This window comes from Leishmania major, chromosome 9, assembly GCF_000002725.2.
Source record: "Leishmania major strain Friedlin complete genome, chromosome 9".
NCBI lineage: Eukaryota > Euglenozoa > Kinetoplastea > Trypanosomatida > Trypanosomatidae > Leishmania > Leishmania major.
This window is the reverse complement of record NC_007250.2, coordinates 434578-458590: the sequence shown is the minus strand read 5'-3', so window position 1 is coordinate 458590 and position 24013 is coordinate 434578. Positions and strand designations below refer to the sequence as shown.

Sequence of the window (24013 nt, the reverse complement as noted above, 5' to 3'; positions counted from 1 at the left end):
GGAGGCGCTCATGTTTTTGATTCCTCTTTTTCTTTCGAGTTGACCCGCTCAACTTGCCTCCTCTCCATCCCCCCCCCCTCTCAAGTCTGCTAGTGTGTGTCTGGCTGTTGGTCGGTGTACGTCGATGGATGTTGGTGTTGCGCTCACAGGTGGTGTGCTTGTCGTTGTCTTGGGGAGTGTATCTGGATGTGCACATGGGACTGAATGGCGCTGATTTCGAGCAGCAGAAACATGCAACAACATCAAGGCGGTTATCTACCCGAAGAGGCAGATCCACAAGCCCCTGCTTTCCCTCTCTCACTCTGTGCGTCAGACTGTCCCCACGTCAATGTGGCAGCGCGCATGCGAGGAGGAGCGGGGGGGTACCCCCATCCACCCTCCCCTCCATCATCCCGCCTCTCTTGGTTTTCCTGTAGGGGACCGTAGGTCTCGCGGTGCGTTGCGTGGTCGTGGCACGTTGTGGTGGGCCTCTGTGCTGCAGAGAGTGGGGAGGAGGAGGGCGGCAAGCGTGCGCGTGAGTGAGAGCTGAGATGGGGGAGAGCTCTTCCGAGAGGGCGGCACGCGCGTCCACCGCCCTCTCGTCTCCTCGTTGCTATTCCAGCCGTGTGTTCGGTGCACCACGCTCGAGCGGACGCCATCTACCTCGGTGTTCCTCTCTCGTGTGCGCGCTGTTGGAACAGCTGCTGCTGCTGCTGCTGCCTCCGTGCCGTCACCGGCCGCTCTGCCACAGCGACACACACACGCGCGCGCACTCTAATTTTCACATTTCTGCCAATCTCTGTGCGTGTGCCTCCCTCCTCATCTCTTCGACAATGCCGCGTTGTAGGTGTAGAATCCGCGTTCGTCATCTTTGCACTCACATCCTCTCTTGCCACGCGCACACGCACACGCCACTGTGGCATCTCTCGCGCGCGCCTACGCCTCTGTAGAGATCAACACACCACCAACGGCATTGCTTCGCACGCAGCAATGTCGAATGAGGAAGTCTTTCGTATCAGCAACGTCAGCGGCTATTCCGTAGAGATCCCGCTGGCCACGGCGAAGGAGCTGCTGGGCATGCTGAACATGGACCAGGTATTCCGAGCGGCGCGGGCTGGGACTGACGACACGGACGAATCGGGCGTGGACGACGGTGACACGGAGCCGGTGAAGGCGGAGGGTATGGATTACGGCAAGGAAGTGCTGGACGTGGTGCGCGCGTACGCGTTGCTCCCGCCCGACAAGCGCACCAGCAGCATCCCTCGCCCCCTCACGCAGGACCTGCGGAGCGTGGTGTACGCGGGCGAGATGGAGCTGGTTGAGAAGGCGGAGAGGGAGGACTACCTCGTCGATCTTCTCAACTGCGCGTTGTTCCTGCGTTTCTCGCAACTGTCCGCGCTGTGCGCCGCCTACATGGCGGTCCGCATCGACGAGATCGCGAAGGCGGCGCCGGACATCATGGAGGGCGCCGAGCGCATCCGGAAATTCCTGCACATGCAGAACGAGTGGACCGAAGAGGAGATGGGCCACCTGCGGCGTGAGATGGAGTACGCTAAATCGGTGGACCCCAATGTGTATTGAAAGCGCGCGCTCGTGCCTGCGCGTCTGAGTGAGGCTGCCTCGCGGGTGTCCCCCTCCCTTCCTGTCTGTCCTTATCTTCGCTGGCGGCTACCCCTCCTGACCTTCACGCGGCTCTGCGTCTCTCTCTCTCTCTCTCCCTGCCCAGCCTGCCGCTTGTCCATTGTACCTCTGCTCGCATTCTTCTATATGCCTCCCTCCCTTCCCTCAACATCCTCCTCTCGTCTCTCATTCTTTCCCCTCGTTGTCATCAACGTTTTGTGGGGGGAGGGGAGGGGACCCTCCCTCTTCTTCCTTTACTTGCCTCTGTGGGGTCCGTCGTGTCCTCTGCAGTTCACGCGCCTCCCTTCCCTTCATCTTCCTCGCGGCACAGTTTTCGGTGGGCCGCCGTTGTTGTCATGGGCCCTTCTTATTGGTGGTGATGGTATTGGTGATGGTTCTCCACGTCTGGTCTCCCTGGTTGCGTCGTTCCTCTCTCTGGTTCTCTCCCTCCACGGACTGAAGTGCATCATATCGTAGCGTAGTAAAATCTCTTTGGGACCAACAACAGCACGCGATGTTCGCGCGTTGTTTGGGGGGAGGGAGAGAGGGGGGTTATAACGGGAAGGGACAGCTGCCAGTCGAACAGGTGTCGCGCCTCCCCTCCCCTTCCCTCCCCTCCCCCGTCACAGCCCCCGTCTTTCTCGACCTGCCTTTCCTTCTCTCTCCGCATGAGCACACACGCACACGCACACATCTTCTCTTCCTGTACTTGGAAGTGGACCTACGAGTGGGCATGCGAGAGTGCAGGGGAAAGGATGGGGAGAGACGGGAGAAACGGGGGCAGCGGGAGAGGGACATGAACGAAGCAGCGCACCACACGTCCACCACCACCACCACCACCCCCTCCCCTCCCCTCACGATTTAGTGAGGGTGGCACACTCGTCGCCAACTCTTCGACTCGCAGCGTGAGGTCGAAGAGTTGGCGCCACCGCAAAGAGAGGTCGCAATGCATCCATCCCCCCTCCACCTTCTCCTCACCACCCCCACGCATATTTCGCATCCCCGACGCCGCCACGTCTTTTGTGGTGGCCGCGCACAAGAGCCCTTTTCACAGATGCAACACACGTCATCATCTGCATCGTCTGCCGAGACGCTGGCGGCGGTGTCGGTACGGCACCGCGCGACGCAGCGTGCGGAGCCGACATCAGCGCCGGCCAAGGTTGTCGCAGGCGGCGGCGGTCAGACCCGCCGCGTGCAGCAAGGGAGCGGGCGCAAGCTGGTGGCGTCCAAAGAGCTCTTCTTCGCCGGGTTCCCCTGCATAGAGCCTTACCGGCGCCAAGCGCCGGGCGCCACGAAGCCGTCCACGACGCCAGCGTTGGCAGCCACCTACTCGAAGCAGTTTGTGCGTGGCTTCTTCCAACAGTACGGCGCTGTAGAGGCGCTGTTCTACGATGAGAAGCGCGGCATGGGCAGCGTCGTGTTCGCCGACGGCGCTGACGCCGAGAGCTGTTACCTTGCCGTGCATCTCTCCTTCATTGCTGCCCCTGATGAGAACGGCGGGATGGGTCAACCGACGTGGGAGAGGGACAGGCAGACCGAGGCGCTGGATGAGCGGAAGGCGCGCGCGCTGGATCTTCTCCTGTGCCTCGAGTTTGCGCAGTGTTGCCCGTTTGTGCACCCCTGTCTGCTGACGCGGGACGCCTTCCTGGTGGGCGGGGAGAAGGAGTGGGAGGTGCCAGGCGGCGAGCTGAGCCGCGCGCTCCTCTTACACAAATTTCCAGTGCTGCTGCTGAGCTCGGACTCGCGGCCATCGGCTACGGAGCCGATGGTGCCTGTTGCGCCGCACGTGGTTGTTCGCTGGGAGGCCGAGACCGTGGAGGCGCCGGCGCCGCGCGTTGAGGTCGTCGAGGACGGTGACAGGAGTCCCGCAGCCGCTGCCCATTCACCAGAGACGGTACCGTCGCCCCAATCCCGACGTGTGAAGCGTGTGGGTCCAACCTTTCCGGGACGCGGCATCGAGCCGGCTGTCATCGAGGAGGCGCTGTGGCAGATCCTGCAGCCGGCCCACGTTGCCCCGCAGGACGGAAACGTGGTGACGGTAATGGACATGTGGTGGGAGTACTACAACCTCTACGCACTCCGCAAGACGCAGCCTTCGGCAGACCGCATCGCCGATGACGCCTTCCTCTACGCCGCGCAGCCGTCGCTCGCGCAGGAGGTGCGTGAGGTGCAACGGCAGAGTCGCGAGTACGCGCACGGCGACGAGGCGGCCGCGCAGCAAGTCATGATGCGGCTTGTTCATGACAACGTGTACCACAGCGCTCTGAGCTACCTTTGTGTAAAGCAGAAGCTCAAGTGCGACCCGATGTGGGCAAGCCTGATGCGCGACTTGTACAACGACAAGGTGGTGCTGCATGTGCAGGCGTGGCGGGCGCTGGCGGAGACGGCCGAAGCCGCCAAGCAAGGCAGCGCCGTGGAAGGAGGCGTCCACAACGCGAAACTCGCCACAACATCGTTGTCGTCGTCGACAGCGACGGGGCCCCTCACTACTCGTCGAGGCAGGGCGGTCAAGGCTGCCCTCAAGGTGCTCTACGAGCCGCAGCCAACGAAGCAGGAGGACATCGAGGCGCTGCGTGCGACGGAGCAGCTGTGGCGCACGATGCCGCGCACGGAGGCGGCCGCAAACCTCATCGAGAACGTGAAGCTGCTGGAGAAAATCAAGCGCGGCCTGGTGGACCGAAACGGCCATGACAAGGTCGACACGCGGCCACCGCTACCGGCGCTGTCGCCGGACGGTGGCGGCGGACAGCCACCCGACATGAACATGGAGGCAGCGTACCCGACTATGAGTGCCGCCCAGCGAGACGAGCAGCTGTACTTGGCAGTGATGCAGAACGTTGACGGCTACGTGGAGACCGGGACGGCCGATGAGCTGGTGAGTCTGTGCGAGCATCCGAAGCTGTTTCGATACGTCAAGGGTCACATCGGGTATGAGGAGGCGCATCGACTGCCGTCCTACTGGCGTGCCTATCTCAACGCCCTGTGGGTGCCTCTGATTGCGTTTCTTCTCCTAGGCTTCGGCACGTACTACATGGTGGACTGGCTGGGCATCAACGAGGCGCATGAGAAAGCCGTTGCAGAGCGCCAGCGTCGCGAGTTCCACGCACATCTGCTCCACCTGCTCAACCAGCAACAGGCCTTCTTGGACCAGAACGTCACGGACGGCGCACACCTCAAGGCAACGTTGCAGGCGCTGAATGAGACGATGCGACGTACGTCCGAGGCGGCTGCGAGGGCCGGCAAGAAGTTCCACATTGAGCTGAAGCAAGACCTCTGAGCCGTCCCCCTCGGGCTCTTCACCGTGGCGAAATAGGTCTCTCGTTGCGGTCGTTGGTGGTGGTGGATGCGTGAGCTGGTGGCGCTGTTCCAGCGACGAGAACGCCGTTGCTCTCCCTCTTGTCCACCTTGTCTTGTGCCAGCGTTTATGTGAGTGTTTTCGTTCGGCTGATCACCGGGTTTGCATGCGCCGGGAGGTGCCCCTCGCCCCTCCCCTTCTTTCTGCTAGCTGTCTTCGCTGATGAATGTATACATGGTGTCATCTGTGTGTGTGTGTGTGTGTGTGTGTATAAGTATGTGTATAGATGTGGATGTCGCTCACCGCCCCTTCTCTTGACCACTCCACACGCACACAAGGAACACAGACGCATCACTGCTCTGCTTCAGCGAAGGCGCGGCAACCAAATACACGCAAACGTATACAAAGTGGAAAGAGGAGGAGGAAAGAGGGCGCGCGGGTTTTCCGCCAGTCTGCATAGCCACACAACTGCAACACGTACGCACGCACACACACGAACAGAGGGCGTCATGATTCCTCGCTCTCTCTGCCTCCGCCTCCCTTCTGTTCGAAAAGTGGTGGTGGTGGGTAGATGCGGATGCGGATGCGCCGTATCAAATCTGAGCCGCGACTGGATGCTTTTTCGTACAGCGGTGCGTTTCGCGGGCGACCGCGTCCGGCTTGGCCCTCTCGCTCGCCCCAATCCTCTCTCTCTCTCTCTCTTCACTACATCCTCGTGACCTCCTTGTGTGCGTACGCACGCCCCCACGCGCTGTGGCTGAGCAGCTCTCTGGGTGTCCTACGTGGCCGCAGCTCCGTCTTTGCAGCGACGTACAGATAAGTGCTGCGGGGGAGCCGTCCGCACGCCTTTCGCCGGCGAACACCACCGCACAGTGCGCTGCCTCATCTCTGCTGGTCTTTGTCGTGGCTGCTGTCCACAAAACACAACGACCGACACGGGGGAGGGGGGGAGGTATGCCGCCTCTGCACAGCCGCGCGACGCGGCAGCTTGTGAAGGAGCGCAGCAAGATCGAAGGCCCGCGCTCGCTGCACCGCGGCATCCACTACCAGGAGAACGAAGCCCATGCCTCGTCGTACATGCAAAATGCCAAGAAGAAGCGGGCTGATCACCGCGACCTGCTTGTGCACCATCAGCGCATCAACGAGGATCTGCAGGACATCTACACCCGCACGGCGGCCTTGCACTCCGACAACATGACGATGGAAGAGCGCATCGAAGAGAGCTGGAAGAAGTATGAGCGCATCGGTGGTAAGCGGCCCGCAAACGTGCGCACGCACGGCCAGGACGCCGTCCTCTGCGCGAACCAAACCGCTGTGCCGTACGCGGAGCGACTCGCGCAGGTGTCGCAGCAGAAGAAGGAACTGCGGGAACGTGGCGCATGGGAGAGGCTGACACATGGGGAAGCTGTGGATTACAGTAAAGGCAGTGCGCTGCACGCGGCCAAGGACAAGCGTGTGCAGATGTTTCAGCGTCGCCAGCTCCGTCGCGCGCACTTGCTCCGGCGTGTTGGTGACCCGACGCCGTTGAAGCAGTCCGGTACGTACGACATGAACAGCGGCACACTTCGGGTCTTCAACAAAACCATTCGCAACGTGCAGCGCGAGGTGGCGCATGACGCCCGCATCGCAGAGGTCCGGAAGCGCCGCAAGAATAGTCGTAGCCAGTGGGACCTCAACGAGAGTGGCAACGTGAACCGGCCAGACCAAGAGATACTGCGGTACTCACGCGACTGGGAACTCGGCCCGCAACGCAAGGCCCGCGGCGGCGGCGGCGGTGGTGGCCGCGGAGGGCGGAAGCGCGGACGAGATGAGCTGTAAGCCTCCTATGCGGCGCGTTGCTTTCCTACCCTGCGTTTTTGATGATGTTGGCGTGTGCTTGGGTGTGCGTGAGTGTGCACGGGCGGATGAGGAATCGTCCGTGCAGGACATCGGGGCGGCGGCCGCCGTGGCTTGCTTAGCGCCTCGTGTCGATGTCCCCCACCCTCCCCGTCGCTGGCTCGTGTGTCCGCCGCATTCATTGATGCGGTAAGAGAATAATATGCGTTTAAGCGTGCACCACCCCACGCACGTCGTTTGTGGCCACGTCGTCGACATGGAGGACATGCGGCGGGTGTCGCGGTGGTGGTGGCGGCATTCATGCGGGTTCGATGCTGGCGAAGGTATACCACACACACACGCACGCAGAGAGAGAAAGGCATCGTTGGCTGTTGTCGTGCGAGAAGAAAGGAGGGTTTGGAGCCATGAAAGCATCCAACACACTGCCTCTCACGCGCGCACGCATGCTTGGGTGTCTCCGTGGGCGCTCTCTCTCCCTCTGCCTATGCCTGTGGGTGAGCGTGGATGTTGACCACCTGCAGTGGCTCCCCGATCCATGCCTCCCCCTCCTCCTCCCCCTCCCCCTCCCCCTCCTCCCTCGCCCGCAACGCAGGGAACCCCCACACAGTGACGACACAGTGCACACAGGCGCGCCGTGACCTGCCGGAAGTGCAACACACCCAAGCCGAAAGGAAAGCGAAAATGGCGGCCACGAACTCGCGCGTGTACTTTGATGTGCACTTCATCTCTTTCCACGACGATAACCTCCCTGGGAGCGCCATCACGGATCCAAAGGCCCCCACGTCGTTCGTGCTCACCACGGGCGGCTTCCCGCAGGAGGTAATCGTGCAGACACGCGCCGCCTCGGCAAAGATCTCGAAGCTGTCCGTGGCCCTGAACGACGCGAAAGAAATTCTGGTTGAAAAGTGCTGCGGGGAGACGCCGACGGCGTTCGAAGTCATGGCAGAGCGCACCCTTGCGCGCGGTTCCGTCGGGGGCAGCAATAGCAGCCCCAGCGCAGCGGCGGCGGCGGACGGTGGCGTCGGTGGCCCGCAGACCGAGAGATTCGACTTAGACCCCGAAGGCGCTGGACGTGATATCCGCTTCATCCGACTCACCATTCTCTCCGGCTACAGCGAGTTTGTCGCGGTCTACAGCATCGATGCGTGGGGAGAGGAGTCCCAGCAGCGCGTCGCCATCCTTCAGACCAAGCCGGAAGTTGTAATGTAGAGCTGGCCAGTGCTGCGCTGGCACGTGTGGACTTGGGTGAGCTGACTAGGGTGCAAGTGGAAGGCCGGCACACACTACTGCGTTCTCGTGGAAAGGGTGCCTCAGTAGATCCGTCTCTCCTTCCTCTTGACGTGCTCACAGCACGCGCTCCCACACACCCTCGCGCAAGCCGACAGAGGGGGGAGATGGGCATGTTCTCAAACCAAGTTGTGTTGCATGTGTATGTGTGCATGGTGTGCACAGTTGAGTCAGCGCTGTGATGACAGCCGTGGTGCTCCCGGTGGGCGGGGGGAGCCTAGTAGGTACATGTATATATGCCATGGTCGTGAGCAGCAAAGTAAAGCGAAGAGCCGGGCAAGCCCCCTCTCCGCCTTTCACACACACACACACACACGCACACGCACATGTATACATGCGTACACACGCACACACGCCGTGAACGATCGAGGAAGTGAAGCTGGAAACAGAAAACTCGCCGAAGAGCGCAACACACCAAGACGGAATGCGCGTTGTGCCTCGACCCCTCACCTCCTCCCCACGACCACCACCACCACCTCCTTCGCTGCTCACCCGAAGGATGCCGACACGACTGTTACGGATGAGCTGCATGGCTCCGATTACATTCCCGCGACGTCCGGTGCGGGGAGGGGAAGGCAGGGATGTGCGTGCCATCACCCTTATCTTGCAGCAGCATGCAATGTCGCCTACCTGCACACGCCTCCGCCTCATCAAGCCTTGCTCCAAGGGAGAAAGAGACGAGGGTTGGAAAACGTATTCGAAAGGTGCATCACACCCTCGAGGCACCGCAGCCCCCCCCCCCCACACACACACACCACCTTCTTCCTCCCTTCTATCTCGCACCGTGATTAATGCGCACGTTGTCATTTTGTCTCTCATCCCCCTTACTCTGCGTCTTGTCGGTCTCTCCGCTTATCTTACCCCGCCACCGCCACCACTCATCGTCATCGACCATCACTGTGTTCGGTGTCAACGTGTTTCGGGGTCGGGCGCGCGTGGACGGCATCCCTCATCGCCCGTGTTGTACCAAAAACAGCAAGCAAGCCTGCAAAGCCGACGGATGACATCCATCTTGGACCCTAGGCAGCCCATCGAGCCCCTCCAGCGGGCGATGATGGTAGCCAAAGACAGCACGCTGGCTACGGCAATGTTGAACGTGTTTGGTGGCTACGTCATGGGCTTCGGTTTTTCGCTCTTCGGCTCCATGATCTCGGCCGAGACAAGCACGCAGGCGATGGGAACGGCAGACTTCTTCCGCCACAGCCTGCGCAGCGCTCACCGCCTCGGCGGCAGCTTCGCCTTCTTCGGCTTCGTATTCGGCGGCATCGAGGTGGCGTTAGAGAAGCGTCGCGGCCGCAAGGACCAATGGAATCCGACGATTGCCGGCGCTATCATTGGTGGCGGGTATGGGTGGCGCTCCTACAAGCACCCCGGTCTGGCGGCCGGCATCGTCGGTGGTGCGGCCTTCTCTCTGGTTTTCGAGAAGATGCTGGATGCCATGGGCATGGCCCAGCACTAAGCGAAGGCGGTTGAAACGGAGAGCAGCTCGTGGACAACACGAAAGAAGAGAGGGGTGCGGATGCTCATGTCAGAGAGCCGCACGAGTGGGGAAAACGCACGCACGCAGGCGCGTGAGGTGCGGTTTTGATGTGGTGGTGATTTTTCGCAATTGCGGCTGTGGCCACGACGTTGGTGATTGTCCAACGCCAGCCACCCCACAGGCGACTCTCACAGCCGCTGGCGTGCCCCCTCCTCCTCGTCTATCCTCTCCCGCCTTTGCCCTCCCGCTCTGTCCCTGCTCGCCGTCTTCGCGTGTCTCTCTTGGTGTGTGTGTGTGTGGGGGGGGGGGGGAGGATGCTCACCCTTGCTGCCGTTGTGATGTGTTTCGCACTCACAGTCTTCATCCGTCTAACCCCACCGGCCCACCGACCGACCCCCTCACCCCTTTATGTGCCCGCCTGTGCGCCGTTGCCTTTGCCGTCCCCCCTCCCTGTCTCTCTCACACACGACTTGACGTCCTCTCCCCACCACCACCCGGGCGCTCCCTTCTTTTCTCGATAACTGTCTTGCTGACTAACAAACGGAAACACAAGCACGACGGGGTGTTGAGCAGTGGATGGGTGCGCACCCCTCCTCCTCTTCCTTCTCCACCGTCCTGACGGTTTTGAACCGACTGCTTCGCTAAGAATGACGTCCTCTGCAGCGGGGTGGTTAGAATGACGTTGGGCCGCCGGTGCTCTCTCCCTCTGCGCCAGCATAGCTGCCCCTTCCCCAACCCCACCAAGCTCACGCGCCAGCCCCACCCCCAAGCACCCTCCCCTCTCCACCGTCCTCTGGCCCTCCCGCTTTTCGTTCGTCCCAAGCACACACGCACACGCACACGTGCTTCAGCACAGCAACGGCATTGCTGCACACCACACAAGCCTCGGACCTTTACAAAGGCATCATCGAGCGCTTGAGCCTATCGATCACTATTCGCCCTCCCTCCCTTGTTCCACACTCGACGTCCTACGTTGCCATGCTTCGTCGTGTCCCCACTCTGTGTGCGCTGCGTCAACGCGCGGGCGTCACGGCCATGGCCGTCGTCGGCGGTCTCTCTGCCAGCACGGGCTCGTTTGCCTGCCAGGCATCCCCTCTGCAGCAGGTACGCTGGGCCTCCTCGGATGCAGTGGCACCCACAAGCAACAACGCGCAGCGCAACAACAGTAGAAATAGCAGTATGCAGAGTCAGCGAGGGCGGCGCGACGCGATGCCGCCGGCCTTCGACATTGTGCACTGGAACGACGAGGACATCGCTGCAGGCCACCTGCTGCGCGTGGTGCACCGCGACGGCTTCATCGTTCTGGACTACCACCGGCAGCGTTGTGCCACCGCCGAACTTCGTGAGGATGGCAGTCGGGCGGCGAACCCGAACCGCGCCGAGAGGGTGGTGACAGTGACTCTGCCGCCCGTGTACGTTGCGCGCTTCCTCGGGGTGCTGGAGGGGCGCATGAGCAAGCTGGAGGTGCAGTCGCGCTTCACGAACGCCTCGTTTTCGCCGAATGCAGCGAAGGGAAAGCACCACTACACTCTGCGCTGCACGTCCATGAAGCCGACCACTGGCCAGATCCAGACGGTGGACGGCGCCGACGTGCATGAGGAGACGGTGGAGTGGACAGTGGAGTTCGACGCGGCAGAGTCGCTGATGCTGCACCGCTTCCTCACGCAGGCCCTTCATTATAACACTGGTTTTTCCCGCAAAGTGTAGAGGAGCGAAGAGGAACGCGAATGCGAAGTGGCGGTGGCAAGAGGTGCCAGATTCTAGCGGTGGCACTGGAAGGAACCAAATAACAGTGCTGTCGTCGTTGGTTCTGTACGTATCCATGAGTGCGTACGTGCGTAGTTGCAGCGAAGGTTTTCATGGATGAGGCTTTGTGCGAAGGGGCGCGTCTCTTCTATTTTGTGTAAAAGTGTGGTCTATTAAACGGGCGTCGTGCTGTGCTGCTTCCCTCCCCATCTCCCGCGTGTGTGTCTGCCAGCGAGCGAGTGCGCGGCCCCCACCAAACTCACCACCACCAACAACCTCCTCTCCCCCCATCTGAGAGGGCAGCGTGCTCCTGAGTATACGCAAGTCAACATGAGCGCGATGTTCCACATCGGTGCACGCGGATGCATGCAGCAGACAAGAACGCGGCGGTTGCACACAAAGCATAGCAAAACAACAGACAACTTTCCATGAATCATGCCATCGGGGGCCTTTGTATGCCCACCAACGCACTTCGCGCACCCAACTCCGCTTCCCCTTCTCGTGTAGAGGAGGGTGGGGGAGGAGGGGGGGGGGGCGACGGCGCGAGAACGCAGGCGCCCCTCCCACCCACCCACCCTTCCCTGTCGTTCGCCCCCTCAGTCTGGCGTTCGCTCCCTTCCTGTTTCCCGCTCATTATTCACGTGAGCAATTATGTGCATGGTCCGTCTCAGAGAGGCACTCCACGCTCGCACGGATACCCCACCGAGGCGTATGGGCGACGCCCCCCCCCTGTGACCCTCTTGTTGCGTGCACCTCTTCCCCGCCTCCATTTCGGCCTCTCCCTCGTCTCTCACCCGCATCCACCGGCACGTGGCGACTTTGTGGCGCTGCCCTCACGGCCCGCACGTCACCTGCCCCTCCTCCTGCCCACACCGGCAGCTGCCACGAGCACTCTTGCCGCTGTACCAAACTGCCCCTCCGGTACCACCCCTCCCCTCCAGCCTTCTTACAGCTACCACATCAGCATCGTGCTGTCCACCTCCCTCAGCGTCAACGCCGATGTTTCTCTTCCGCCACAGTGCCGAGCCGATGGAAGCGGAAGAGGAGCGCCATGAACGGGTCGACAGCACGACGGAGCCCCACAATGCGGCCACCGCTGCGGCTCGAAAGCGCAGGACGTCCGCGGATGTGGCTAACGGCGAGGTCTCGCGCGAGGCGTCTGGCGTTGCGGAGTCGTTTGACGAAACTGGAGGTGCACCGCACACCCCGCGCGAGGGTACCGCGCCTCCGCCCGATGTGCATGATATGCTGGAGCACCAGCGTCCGCGTGACGAAGACGACGCCGAGGCGGATATGGCCGCTGCCGCACTGGCTGCATCGGCCCCGGCTCCATTCCACGGTGTCCCGACACTACCGATGCCGCGCACTTGCGACGAGAACCCTCAAGCTGAAGCGGACGGAAACAGCACGCAGCGCCATCGCAGCTACTCGCACACATCACGTTTTGCGGCGCCGTCGCCACGCTCGACCAGCGGCATCAGCCGTGGCCGCTCCTACTCGCTGAGCGGCCTCAGCGCCGCCGAACTGGCGGATGTGCACGAGCAGCAGTACCGTCGCTGCACCTCTATCGTCAAGTCCGCGCGCTGCATCTCGGCACGCCGAGCCAGCTCTGTGAACGGGGTCGTCGGCGTCATCGATGACCTCTACACGTTGGCCAGCCGCCGCAGCAGCGCCATGACGGAGGCTGAGCGCGTCGCAGTGGAGCGGATGATAGAGAACGAGTACCGCCGGCAGGAGGCGGCAGAGCGCTCGGCGCAGTTCGCGCTCGCGCGCGAGTCCATCATCGTCAACGAGGAGCTTGCTCGTGAGAAGGCCACGTATGTGCGGCGCATGCATTTGAATGAGGAGCTGCACGCGCGTTTGGCGAAGAGCAGCCGCACCCGCCAGGAACGCATGACCGCTGCGGCGCAGCGTCGGCAGGAGATTGAGCAAGAGCGGCTGCGTGTGCTCTACGGTTCGATGATGGAGAAGGACACTCGCTACCACTTCCGCAATCCGTACGAGATGATGGCTGCGCAGCGTCGCTACAGTATTGAGATGCGTAGCCCTGCCGCGATCGCGCCGCAGCGGCGCGCCTCCTCGCCGTCCACGAGGGCAAGCGGGAACGCTCAGATGAGCCCCCGCTCGGCGGAGGGGGTTGCGAACTGTACCACGGAGGACCGCTGCACCTCGTCTCCCGCCACGAGGCGGCGTAGCAGCACCCCGAGTATCGCCAAGTCCAAGCCGCGACAGTGCCTGCCACTCGATGCCTGGAAGAAGCCGGTGCCGCCGCGTAAGGACTCGTGCCGGAGCGACATCTCTGCTGAGCACCGCTGCCGATCTCCGACTGACTGGCGGGCCACTGCGGTGTTAGAACACCCACGCCAGTGGCACTAAAAGGGCAAGCGCACACGCGGCGTTCTTCCCCTTCGCGATGCCGTTCACCGCGGCGCTGCTATAACGTTTCCGTGATGCGCGCCGCGCTCGTCTTCCGGCGTCGCCTCCACGTTGCATTGTACTGCGCCGTGGACGACGCTGATTGTAGTTTGCCGCTACGGTTAAGCGACAGGTAGTGAAGGTGGCGCATGTGTGTGTGTGTGGGGGGGGGGGGGGGCTCCGCTCACCCTATGAAGACGAATGGATGCGTCTTTATGAGCAAAAGCTTCCTCCCACGCCCCCACGCGCCCACCTCTCCACCCCCGAGGCACATAGCTGATCACGTCTGTGTTTGAGTGTATGCGAGTGGGCGCGTGCGCTCGGGGTGTCGGGCTGCTTCTGTTTCGTTTGGTGCTTCTTCGCTGTACTCCTCCTTTAGAGTGTTCCCCTCAAGCGGTGGTAGCGCGTCTGTCTTTCGACGCGTACGGGTCGTGTGAGTTCGAGGCGTGTGGGGCGTGCCGGTCTTTCTCATCTTCGCCCTTCCTTTGTAACGCTCTCGTGTGTTTTCATTCGCCTCCTCTGTATGGCGGGGAGGCGACGTCGCTGTCCCCTCTCCCCGCCCCGCCCCGCCCCCCCCCCTCTCGTCTCTCTTACGGTTCGTTCTCACGCGTGTTGACGGATTCTCATACGTGCGTGTCCGCATGGGGCTGTGTATGTGGGGGTGTGTGTATGTATGTGTGATGCGCACGCACGTCGGATGCTGCCACCACTATTCCCTTGTTTTCGCTGGCGGACAAGCCAGTCAATCATACACGCATGCACCGACACATCCGTTGGCATGTGCTTGGATGAAGGGCGTGTGAGGGACGTCGTTGCGCTGCCCCTGTTGCGTGCTGAACATTTTCTTTCGCTCTTACTTGACTTCTTTTTTCTCTGATGACGGGAGGGGGGGGACGCACACCTCTCAGCGCGTGGTGTCTCAGGACCCCGTGCAACCCCCTCCCCCAATCTCTCTGTTAGGGAAGCCAAGCAGCCCTCTTCTATCCGTGCCAATGCAGAACCCACCTGTGGCGGCGACAGGGTCCGGCCGCGGGATGGCGGTGCGTCGGGGCGACCGACGGCAGCGAACACGTGTGTGCCATCCATACGATGGGCAACACGTGTCAGGGCGACTCGAGCGTATGCCTCGCCGGGCCCTCGCACAGCCCACTGATGTGTGGGGAGGAGCCTGCGTGTGCTGCCCCGAGGGAGAGGAGGAGGGGGGATGCACCAGGGGTGGCGACCGGCATGGTGTGGGGAGCGGCTGTGTGGGGTGGGGGAGGAGAGCTTGAGGCAGAGACGGTGCACAGGTCGCTGAGTCGGGGCACTTGCTGTAACACACGTGTGTGCCTGCGGTTTGCTTCGCACCACGCGGATGGGGCCTGGTGGCAGGGCCGTGGAAGGATGGGTGGGTGAGGGGGGGTGTGCGGAGTGGCGTTAGACTCATACTCGAGGACTGAGAAATGAAGGCAGTGGCAGACGGCATACACGCCTCCCTCCCTCTTCTCTTCCGCTCATCCCGGCTGCTGCGCGTCCGTCTCGCTCGCCGCTGTGGATGGGAAAGGGCGTCCTCCTTGTTTTGCTTTCTTCGTTCGCCTCCCGCCTCTCTCTGTCTCACACACACACACACACACGCACGATCAACGAAATGATGACGTGGGCCGTTCGGTGGCGATGGTCGTGCAGTGTGAGAGTGAGACCGGGAGGTAGTGGGGCGACCGACGGGGTGATCTGCCATAGACCGCTTTGCTTCTGCCTGCTACCGCCGATCCTCCTGCTCCCCCCCCCCAACACACACACACACACACACCTCTCTTTCTCCGTTTTCCCATGTCTCTTGTGGACCTTGTTTTCCTCCTTCATTGTGTGTGTGTGTGTGTGCGTGTGTGTGTCGCATCTGTATCTCCTCCATGGTTTCCTTCATTCTTCTTCACCTCCCTTTCCATCAACTGCGCTTCTATGCTGCTGTTGCTGTCGCTTCCCTTTCCCTGGAAACGTGCGGGGAGGAGGGGAAAGGGAGGGACGTTGTTGTTACTGATGCTGCTCGGTGCGGAGTAGCGTTTTATGTGTGCCTGCTGTGCGTCGTGTTCTTGGTAACTTCCCTTCTCTCTTCTCTTGCCACTCCGGTAGCTGGGTTGGGTGCGTGTTGGAGTGTCAGCACGTCTGACATGTGCGGTAAAGGGCAGCTTGCCATGTCGACGCAACAAGCACGGCACACACACGCACGCGTCATCGCACGCGGAATCGTTTTACAGTTGTTGCTGTTCCCGCCAACCACCACCCTCCCCTCTCTCCTCCTCCTTTTTCATCATCCATTCCTCTCATCCGTTCATCCATTCGACCGACGCACCCTGGCAACAACTCGTCGCGACTTTATAACGTCGAATCGAAGGAAGAAGTACACACGAACACGCGCACGCCAATACACACTACAGATGCGCACGGTGGAGTGATGCAAGTCGCCGAAAACACCACCACATCAGCGTATCCTAATGGCAGCCCTCAGCGAAATGTCCATTCGAAGGAAAGGGAGTGGACAGCGGGGGAGGGGAAGGGGCATGAAGCGAAGATCAGTGTGACCGGTGTTGTCGTTGATGCAGTGAGGATGCACATGTACACACATCAGTGCACCTCCCGCCGTGCAGTCGCTTTTGGGCGCTCTCCACATACGCACATGTACACGCGTGTGCGGGGAGGGCGGATCTGTTGGCTTGTCGGACTCCTCCTTTCCTTTGCCCTCTCCTTTCCTCTCCTCTATCCTCCACTATTAGCCACCACAGCACCCGCTCAGACTCTACGTGACACCCACCAACACACGCGGATACGCAAAGAACTGCCTCCTCCTCCTCCTCCTCCTCCTCCCCGACCTACTCGATCAGCCCCTCTCGTGCGCGCATATCGATAACTTCATCGACGCACACACACACACGCATTCGCACGGAAATGAAGGGTGTTGGTGCCACTAGTGGCAACTGTGACGGTAGCAGTGCAAACCCCGCCACGGCGCAGCGTGAGTCCTCGCCCATGGCAACAATGCCGACTAACACGGCAATGGCAACGGCGCCAGGCAAGGGCGGGAGGGCTGCTGTCCACACCCGTAGCCCGTCTGGTAGCCCGTTGCCAAACATCGAGCTTGACGAAGCCACTATCGCCCTCATCAAGGAGAACGAGCAGATGCTCCAGACCATCACGACACTGCAGCACGAACTCGACAAGCAGCAGGTGCGCCTCAGCAATGCCGAGGCGGCGCGGGCAAGTCTCGCCGACGAGGTCTCCGAGCTGCGTAGTCAGCTGGGTCTGGCGACGAGCGAGGCAACCACATCGACAGGAAAGGTGCTCAACTACAAGACGGCGTTCACCGACCTGCAGCACGCGTTTGATCAGCTCAAGAGGGACTCTGACGCCACTAAGGAGAAGCTCGAGGAGGCCACGAAGCGTGAGAGGGTGCTTATGCAGAGCGCCTCCAACACGGCGCGGCAGCAAACCCAGATGAAAGAGTCCTTAGACTTGGTGACACTCGCCTTGAGGATGCCCAACTCCTTCCTCGTCTCCATTCAGCGCATCATGGAGAAGTTAAACGATCCGGCACTGCGCCCGGCAGATCGGAAGCGCAAGCTGAAGGACGACATTGACCGACTTCAGGCGCAGGTGGCAGCGTACGAGCCGGAGAGGTCGTCATCGGTGGTGGTGTCGGCAGATGGCACGCCGAGCGTGGACATCCCTATCCGGCAGTGCGTGTACACCTTCTTGTCTGTGATCATGACGCTGCTGAAGAACGAAGTAGACAAGTAGACGGGCATGGCGCACTCGTAAAAGGGTGGAGTACACACATGCCGAGGTGAGGCGTGAGCATGGGCGCAGCTGACAACCTGCTTCGTCTCCATTCCCCCAACCTCCTCTCCACAGACCACACGCAGCTCGTCTCCCGCTCGCCTCACTGCGACAGAACGTTCAGCTGTTGCTTGCGAAGAACATTCATGAAGCCGCCACCGCGCAGCCGCGCCCCCCCCTCCTCCCTACCTTCGCACTCTCTCCCGTTCTGGTCTCCACAGCTTCTCCTTCACTGGAAAGGAGGGGTTGGACGCGCACCCACTGACACGCACGGCTTCCGCCATCGCCGTGAACAGCTGACTCGTTAGCCTCTACGTATGCATGCGTGTGTAGAGGCATACGTAGAGAGATATACAACAACAGATTAGATCTCTCTCTCTTGAACCAACGCTCGGTTGCTTTCCCGCCCCTCCCCCGCCCTTCTTGTACTTCTTCATCGCATCGGTATCGTTGTGTGCACGGGGGTACGTGTGTGTGTGTATGTGTGTGTGTGTGTGTGGAGGAGGAGTGTTCTCCCGGTGTGCATGCGCCACCATCACTCTTTCCACCACCACCACCAACGCCGCACCTCCTTTTCGTGTGCTCGTGGCGTTGTGTTCTCTGTTTCGCTCGTGTTTGCACGTTCATGGCCAACTCAAGCGGGATGAAAGGGAAGTAGCGGTTGGCAGTGGTTCTTTAGATGCCATCGCCTTGTCACCTGCCTTGATTTCCCACCGCCCCGCTTCTTCCCCTCCCTTCTCTTTCGCCTCTCCCCGTTGCGCTGCGTGGACGAGATCACGCGCTGGTTTTGTGTGCCGCACAACCGTGCGGAGAACAACATGCAACGACCTCTATACGCATTGCGTCGGTGTACGTGGCGGCGGCGACGCTGCAAGTCCCATCCATCCCCACTCGTCGCAGCTCGCGCCTACGCTCCTTCATCCCGTCGCCCACCGATCCATGAAGGTGATGCTGCGCCCCTCCCTGTCGTCATTTCTTGTGTGTGTGTGGGTCACCTCCTCCCCTCTTATCGCCCCCCCCTCCCTCCTCCTCTCTCCCCCTCGACTCCGCGCACGCGAACACACGTGGGCGTGCGTGCGTGTGTGTCTGTGTGTGCCCCTGCCGGCCGATGTGCGCACAGATTCCCCGGCCTGTTGTTATTCGTTTCTCCATTTGTGTGCGTGGGCCCGTTACGACTTCTCCGCCGTACGTAGCAGGAGTACCTTCTCTTGCACGCGCACACACACACACACACACACTTCAACACCACCACACTCTCTCGAGTCATCGCCATGGCCGAGGAGGATATTGCGGACTTCACCCTCGATGACGAGAAGGTCATCGACACAGACCAGGGGCTCGCCAAGCAGGACTTCAGCAAGATCGACCTCGATGAGCTCAACGTCGACACCTTCGAGGTCATGTCGCGCCAGGCCACCATCAATGTCGGCACCATCGGTCACGTCGCCCACGGTAAGTCCACCGTGGTCAAGGCGCTCAGCGGTGTCAAGACGCAAAAGTTCCACCGCGAGGCTGTCATGAACATCACCATCCACCTCGGCTACGCCAACGCCAAGGTGTACCAGTGTGAGACCTGCCCGCGCCCCACCTGCTACCAGACCTACCCGTCCTCGCAGCCGGACAGCACGCCGTGCCCAAACTGCGGGGAGACCATGACGCTGAAGCGTCACTTCTCCTTTGTCGACTGCCCCGGCCACGACGTGCTGATGGCAACCATGCTGAACGGCGCCGCCATCATGGACGCCGCGCTGCTGCTCATCGCCGCCAACGAGTCGTTCCCACAGCCGCAGACGCTGGAGCACCTCGCCGCGGCGGAGATGATCGGTGTCTTGTCGCTCATCGTGCTGCAGAACAAGGTGGATCTGGTTAGCAAGGAGCGCGCGGCGGCGCAGTACAGCATTATTCACCACTACCTCGCCACCAAGACAGCGTACGCCAAGGCACCGGTGATTCCCATTTGCGCACAGCAGCACGCGAACATCAGCTTCTTGCTGGACTACCTCGTGCACATCCCTCTCCCACGGCGGCAGCTGCACCACGCGCAGTACATGAACGTGCTACGTTCCTTCGATGTGTCACTGCCTGGCCCGGCTGGCGACGGTGCGAAGGCGCTCAAGGGCGGTGTCATCGGTGGCACTGTCGCGGCCGGTGTCTTGTGCGTCGGAGACGAAATTGAAATCATCCCTGGGCTGCTGGTGCTCCGGCGGCGCGACGGTGTACTGCCGAGGCGGGCGGATGTCTTGTCGGGTCGAGAGTTGGCCTACGTCGCCTCCCCACCGCCTGGCGAGCTGTACGCCGTCCCACTGCGCACCACCGTTGTGCGACTCCAGGCGGAGAAGAACGAGTTGCAGTTCGCCGTGCCAGGCGGCCTCATCGCGATTGGCACGACGCTCGACCCATCCCTGACGCGGCAAAACAAGTTGCGAGGGCATGTGGTGCGAGTGGTGAGTCGCGGTCCCGTGTGGCGGTCGCGTCGAATGGGGTGCAGGCCACGGAGGTGCGACAGTCCACCAGCGGTGGCAGAAGCTGCCTCCGCGTCAACGACGCCGGTGACCACCACCACAAGCGACGCAACGTGGACGCCATCCGGCGCCGTCCTCCCCTGCCCGTCCCCTGCTCCGGCTGCAGCCGCGGTGGAGTGTCACACAGGCATGCAGGTGTACCAAGAGGTCGTCATTCAGTTCTTCCTCCTGCGCGAGATTATCGGCCTCGCCGCACCGCGTCCTGGACGCACCACGTCACACCGCGACAAGGATCGTGGCTTCAACGGCGGTGCCAACTCATATCGGGTCCATCCAGACCGTGTGGTTTCCTCTCTGCACCGCCGCGTCGCGCCGCTGCGAGAGGAGGAGAGCATCATCCTGAGCGTGGGGACGCTGACGACGGCAGCGACGGTGCTACGGACGTCACAGCATGCTGGGCGGGCCATCTGCCGGCTGGAGAGCCCCCTCTCCGCCGATCCTCCACACCAGCGCATTGTGCTAGCCCGGTACGTGGATCGCAAGGTTCGCGTGATTGGGTGGGGCACGATACTCAAAGGCGTGCCCGTGAAGTTCCTGCCGGAGGACCGGCAGTGACGGTGCCATTGGAGGATGGCGCACGCGGAGAGACGTCGTGTGGGATGCTGACGGCAAGCTCTGTGTTCGGGCCGCTGCCGCCGCCGCGGCAGGAAGAAGACGAGGAATGGGGGGAGGTCGACGCTGCGGCGGCAACGTGGCAAATCGCGCGTGCAGAGTCGCAGAAGGGATAGTACCCGTTGTATGCCTCTGTGTCGATGACCTGCTGCGCGATGGTCCACTGACTGCTCCACGGTGCTCGCTTTCTCCCGTCTTATACCTCCGCATCCCTCTTATTCGAACGCTCCTCTCACCATAACGACGACGACGCACGATGGGCAAGAGAAACACTCTCGACGACACTCGCTTGCTCCGCACAGCTCTGTCCTGCGCAGCCGCACACGCATATGCGATCTGACTGTGCGGGCTTGCGTCTGTTTCCATCCCATCTGTTTCTCTGTGTCGTGGCCCCGCTTCTTCCCCTCCCTTCTCTTTCGCCTCTCCCCGTTGCGCTGCGTGGACGAGATCACGCGCTGGTTTTGTGTGCCGCACAACCGTGCGGAGAACAACATGCAACGACCTCTATACGCATTGCGTCGGTGTACGTGGCGGCGGCGACGCTGCAAGTCCCATCCATCCCCACTCGTCGCAGCTCGCGCCTACGCTCCTTCATCCCGTCGCCCACCGATCCATGAAGGTGATGCTGCGCCCCTCCCTGTCGTCATTTCTTGTGTGTGTGTGGGTCACCTCCTCCCCTCTTATCGCCCCCCCCCTCCCTCCTCCTCTCTCCCCCTCGACTCCGCGCACGCGAACACACGTGGGCGTGCGTGCGTGTGTGTCTGTGTATGCCCCTGCCGGCCGATGTGCGCACAGATTCCCCGGCCTGTTGTTATTCGTTTCTCCATTTGTGTGCGTGGGCCCGTTACGACTTCTCCGCCGTACGTAGCAGGAGTACCTTCTCTTGCACGCGCACACACACACACACACACACTTCAACACCACCACACTCTCTCGAGTCATCGCCATGGCCGAGGAGGATATTGCGGACTTCACCCTCGATGACGAGAAGGTCATCGACACAGACCAGGGGCTCGCCAAGCAGGACTTCAGCAAGATCGACCTCGATGAGCTCAACGTCGACACCTTCGAGGTCATGTCGCGCCAGGCCACCATCAATGTCGGCACCATCGGTCACGTCGCCCACGGTAAGTCCACCGTGGTCAAGGCGCTCAGCGGTGTCAAGACGCAAAAGTTCCACCGCGAGGCTGTCATGAACATCACCATCCACCTCGGCTACGCCAACGCCAAGGTGTACCAGTGTGAGACCTGCCCGCGCCCCACCTGCTACCAGACCTACCCGTCCTCGCAGCCGGACAGCACGCCGTGCCCAAACTGCGGGGAGACCATGACGCTGAAGCGTCACTTCTCCTTTGTCGACTGCCCCGGCCACGACGTGCTGATGGCAACCATGCTGAACGGCGCCGCCATCATGGACGCCGCGCTGCTGCTCATCGCCGCCAACGAGTCGTTCCCACAGCCGCAGACGCTGGAGCACCTAAAGGCTGTCGAGATCATGAAGCTGCGCCACCTCGTGGTCCTGCAGAACAAGATCGACCTTGTCGGTGAGGTGAAGGCACACGACCAGTACCGCCATGTGCGCGCCTACCTCGACAACATCGCCTTGAATGTGCCGATTGTGCCGATCTCGGCGCAGCTGAAGCGCAACGTGGACTACCTCCTAGAGTACCTCCTCCACATCCCGATGCCGGTGCGCCAACTGAAGGCGCCAGTACGCATGACGGTCGTGCGCTCGTTTGACATTAACAAGCCAGGTGAGGGCGACATTGAGAGTCTGAAGGGTGGGGTGGCTGGTGGCACAGTCACGCAGGGTGTCATCAAGGTGGGGCAGGTGGTGGAGATCCGCCCCGGCCTGGTGCGCTCACGCAGCTCCAACGAGCAGGGCAGCCGCTTCACCTACAGCCCGCTGAAAACGCGCACGGTTACTCTCAAGGCGGAGAATAACGTACTGCAGTACGCCATTCCTGGCGGCCTCATCGCCGTCGGCACGACCCTCGACCCGACCCTGACGCGTCAAGACAAGATGGTGGGCAACATGCTGGGAGAGGAGGGCACGCTGCCGGAGGTCTACTGCGAGATTGAGGTGCAGTACTATCTGTTCTCGGAGATGGTTGGTGCCAAGTCGAAGGATGGCAAGTCCACAGCGAAGCGCGTGCAGAAGCTGAACGTTCTGGAGTCCCTGCAGATCAACGTAGGCACCCTCACGGCTGGTGCAACGGTGCTTAATATCACGCAGGACCCCGAGATCGCGAAGCTGGAGCTGGTGACGCCGGTGTGCTGCTCCACGGGTGAGCAGGTGGCGATCTCGCGTATGGTGGACAAGACCTTCCGTCTGATCGGCTGGGGCACGATCCGGCGTGGTGTGCCCATGAAGCAGAGCAGCTAAGAAGTTTGCACCTAACGCTGTACGCACTGGGGAGAAGAGGGCAGTGGAACTGCGCCCCCGGTTTCTGTTTTCGGCGCTCGGGGTCGTACAGGGCGGGCGATGCGGCGACGCGGTGGGGTGGGGGTGGGGGGAGGCAGTTGAAAAGGAGCTGATGCCACGTGCCGTATGGCATGGCGGCAGGAGAGCCGACGAAACACGACAACGTACTATCTATCTATATATACATATATATATATATATATGTATACATCAACGAAGCCATTGAGATGGGGCAGCAGGGCGGGAAAAAGGAAGAGGGGCATACATCGGCGCACATACACACAGAGACGCACAAGCACGCATACCCCATGCTCCCGAGCTGAGCGTAAGCAAGGGCCTGCGGTGTGTATGATGTGTGTGTGTGTGTGTGTATCTCCCATGCCTTCCACATCACAGCCACCCATGCCGCCGCTACCACAGGTTTGACTTCTTGATTAGGAGAAAAAAGTAAAAGGGAACAAAGGAAGGAAGGAAAAATGAAGTGCGCTGCTGAACTAATCAAGTCGGCGTGCATTGTTGTCTTTGCACGTGTGTCTGTGTCTGAGTATGTGTATGTGTGTGTATGTGTATGTGGGTGGGTGGGTGTGGGTGTGTGCGTGTGTATGTGTCGATGATGGGTCGCTGAAGCAGCTGCGGTGCGTAAGGCGTGTGTTGTTGTTTGGCTCCATGTTTTCTGAGGTGCATACGAAGAGGGGCAGCGATGCGGCGGAGCTGCGGGCTGTGCTGAGGGGTGGAGGATGCAGCACTGGTACATCTAACACCTGCCCATGCATGTACGGAGAAACAGAGTATAATGACGAGGGGCGGCGTGGATGGAAGACGGCGCGGCACGCAAGCGTGCGTGCAATACGTCTCTGACGCCTCCCCTCCTCCTCTCGAAGCGCTTCTTACCTGTGTGCTGCGTCTGTGTGCTGGCGCTCTCGACCCCGCCCCTTAACGTGTGTGTGTGTGTGTGATGGCTATTGGGCACTCATTCTAAGCAGAAG

At 61.4% G+C, this 24013-nt stretch overlaps 10 protein-coding genes across 10 annotated transcripts; all 10 read left to right on the top strand.

Moving 5' to 3' along the window:
• Positions 1-969: 969 nt before the first annotated feature.
• On the top strand, positions 970-1560 carry LMJF_09_1170 (conserved hypothetical protein; the record flags this gene model as incomplete). Its single annotated transcript, XM_001681238.1, has 1 exon — positions 970-1560. One exon carries the CDS (start codon positions 970-972, stop codon positions 1558-1560), a length of 591 nt encoding a protein of 196 aa, XP_001681290.1.
• A 1093-nt stretch (positions 1561-2653) lies between these two features.
• On the top strand, positions 2654-4876 carry LMJF_09_1160 (conserved hypothetical protein; the record flags this gene model as incomplete). Its single annotated transcript, XM_001681237.1, has 1 exon — positions 2654-4876. The coding sequence occupies one exon, from the start codon at positions 2654-2656 to the stop codon at positions 4874-4876; it is 2223 nt and encodes a 740-aa protein (XP_001681289.1).
• Positions 4877-5848: 972 nt separating this feature from the next.
• Positions 5849-6712, top strand: LMJF_09_1150 (conserved hypothetical protein; the record flags this gene model as incomplete). The annotated part of the gene is made up of 1 exon (XM_001681236.1): positions 5849-6712. The coding sequence occupies one exon, from the start codon at positions 5849-5851 to the stop codon at positions 6710-6712; it is 864 nt and encodes a 287-aa protein (XP_001681288.1).
• A 522-nt stretch (positions 6713-7234) lies between these two features.
• On the top strand, positions 7235-7939 carry LMJF_09_1140 (conserved hypothetical protein; the record flags this gene model as incomplete). Its single annotated transcript, XM_001681235.1, has 1 exon — positions 7235-7939. One exon carries the CDS (start codon positions 7235-7237, stop codon positions 7937-7939), a length of 705 nt encoding a protein of 234 aa, XP_001681287.1.
• Positions 7940-9017: 1078 nt separating this feature from the next.
• On the top strand, positions 9018-9476 carry LMJF_09_1130 (putative inner membrane preprotein translocase Tim17; the record flags this gene model as incomplete). Its single annotated transcript, XM_001681234.1, has 1 exon — positions 9018-9476. The coding sequence occupies one exon, from the start codon at positions 9018-9020 to the stop codon at positions 9474-9476; it is 459 nt and encodes a 152-aa protein (XP_001681286.1).
• A 999-nt stretch (positions 9477-10475) lies between these two features.
• LMJF_09_1120 (mitochondrial RNA binding protein 2) lies at positions 10476-11204 on the top strand (the record flags this gene model as incomplete). The annotated part of the gene is made up of 1 exon (XM_001681233.1): positions 10476-11204. One exon carries the CDS (start codon positions 10476-10478, stop codon positions 11202-11204), a length of 729 nt encoding a protein of 242 aa, XP_001681285.1.
• Positions 11205-12242: 1038 nt separating this feature from the next.
• On the top strand, positions 12243-13619 carry LMJF_09_1110 (conserved hypothetical protein; the record flags this gene model as incomplete). Its single annotated transcript, XM_001681232.1, has 1 exon — positions 12243-13619. One exon carries the CDS (start codon positions 12243-12245, stop codon positions 13617-13619), a length of 1377 nt encoding a protein of 458 aa, XP_001681284.1.
• Positions 13620-16661: 3042 nt separating this feature from the next.
• LMJF_09_1100 (conserved hypothetical protein) lies at positions 16662-17429 on the top strand (the record flags this gene model as incomplete). The annotated part of the gene is made up of 1 exon (XM_001681231.1): positions 16662-17429. The coding sequence occupies one exon, from the start codon at positions 16662-16664 to the stop codon at positions 17427-17429; it is 768 nt and encodes a 255-aa protein (XP_001681283.1).
• A 1310-nt stretch (positions 17430-18739) lies between these two features.
• On the top strand, positions 18740-20545 carry LMJF_09_1090 (putative translation initiation factor EIF-2B gamma subunit; the record flags this gene model as incomplete). The annotated part of the gene is made up of 1 exon (XM_001681230.1): positions 18740-20545. The coding sequence occupies one exon, from the start codon at positions 18740-18742 to the stop codon at positions 20543-20545; it is 1806 nt and encodes a 601-aa protein (XP_001681282.1).
• A 1003-nt stretch (positions 20546-21548) lies between these two features.
• LMJF_09_1070 (putative eukaryotic translation initiation factor 2 subunit) lies at positions 21549-22988 on the top strand (the record flags this gene model as incomplete). The annotated part of the gene is made up of 1 exon (XM_001681229.1): positions 21549-22988. One exon carries the CDS (start codon positions 21549-21551, stop codon positions 22986-22988), a length of 1440 nt encoding a protein of 479 aa, XP_001681281.1.
• Between the last annotated feature and the right edge of the window lie 1025 nt (positions 22989-24013).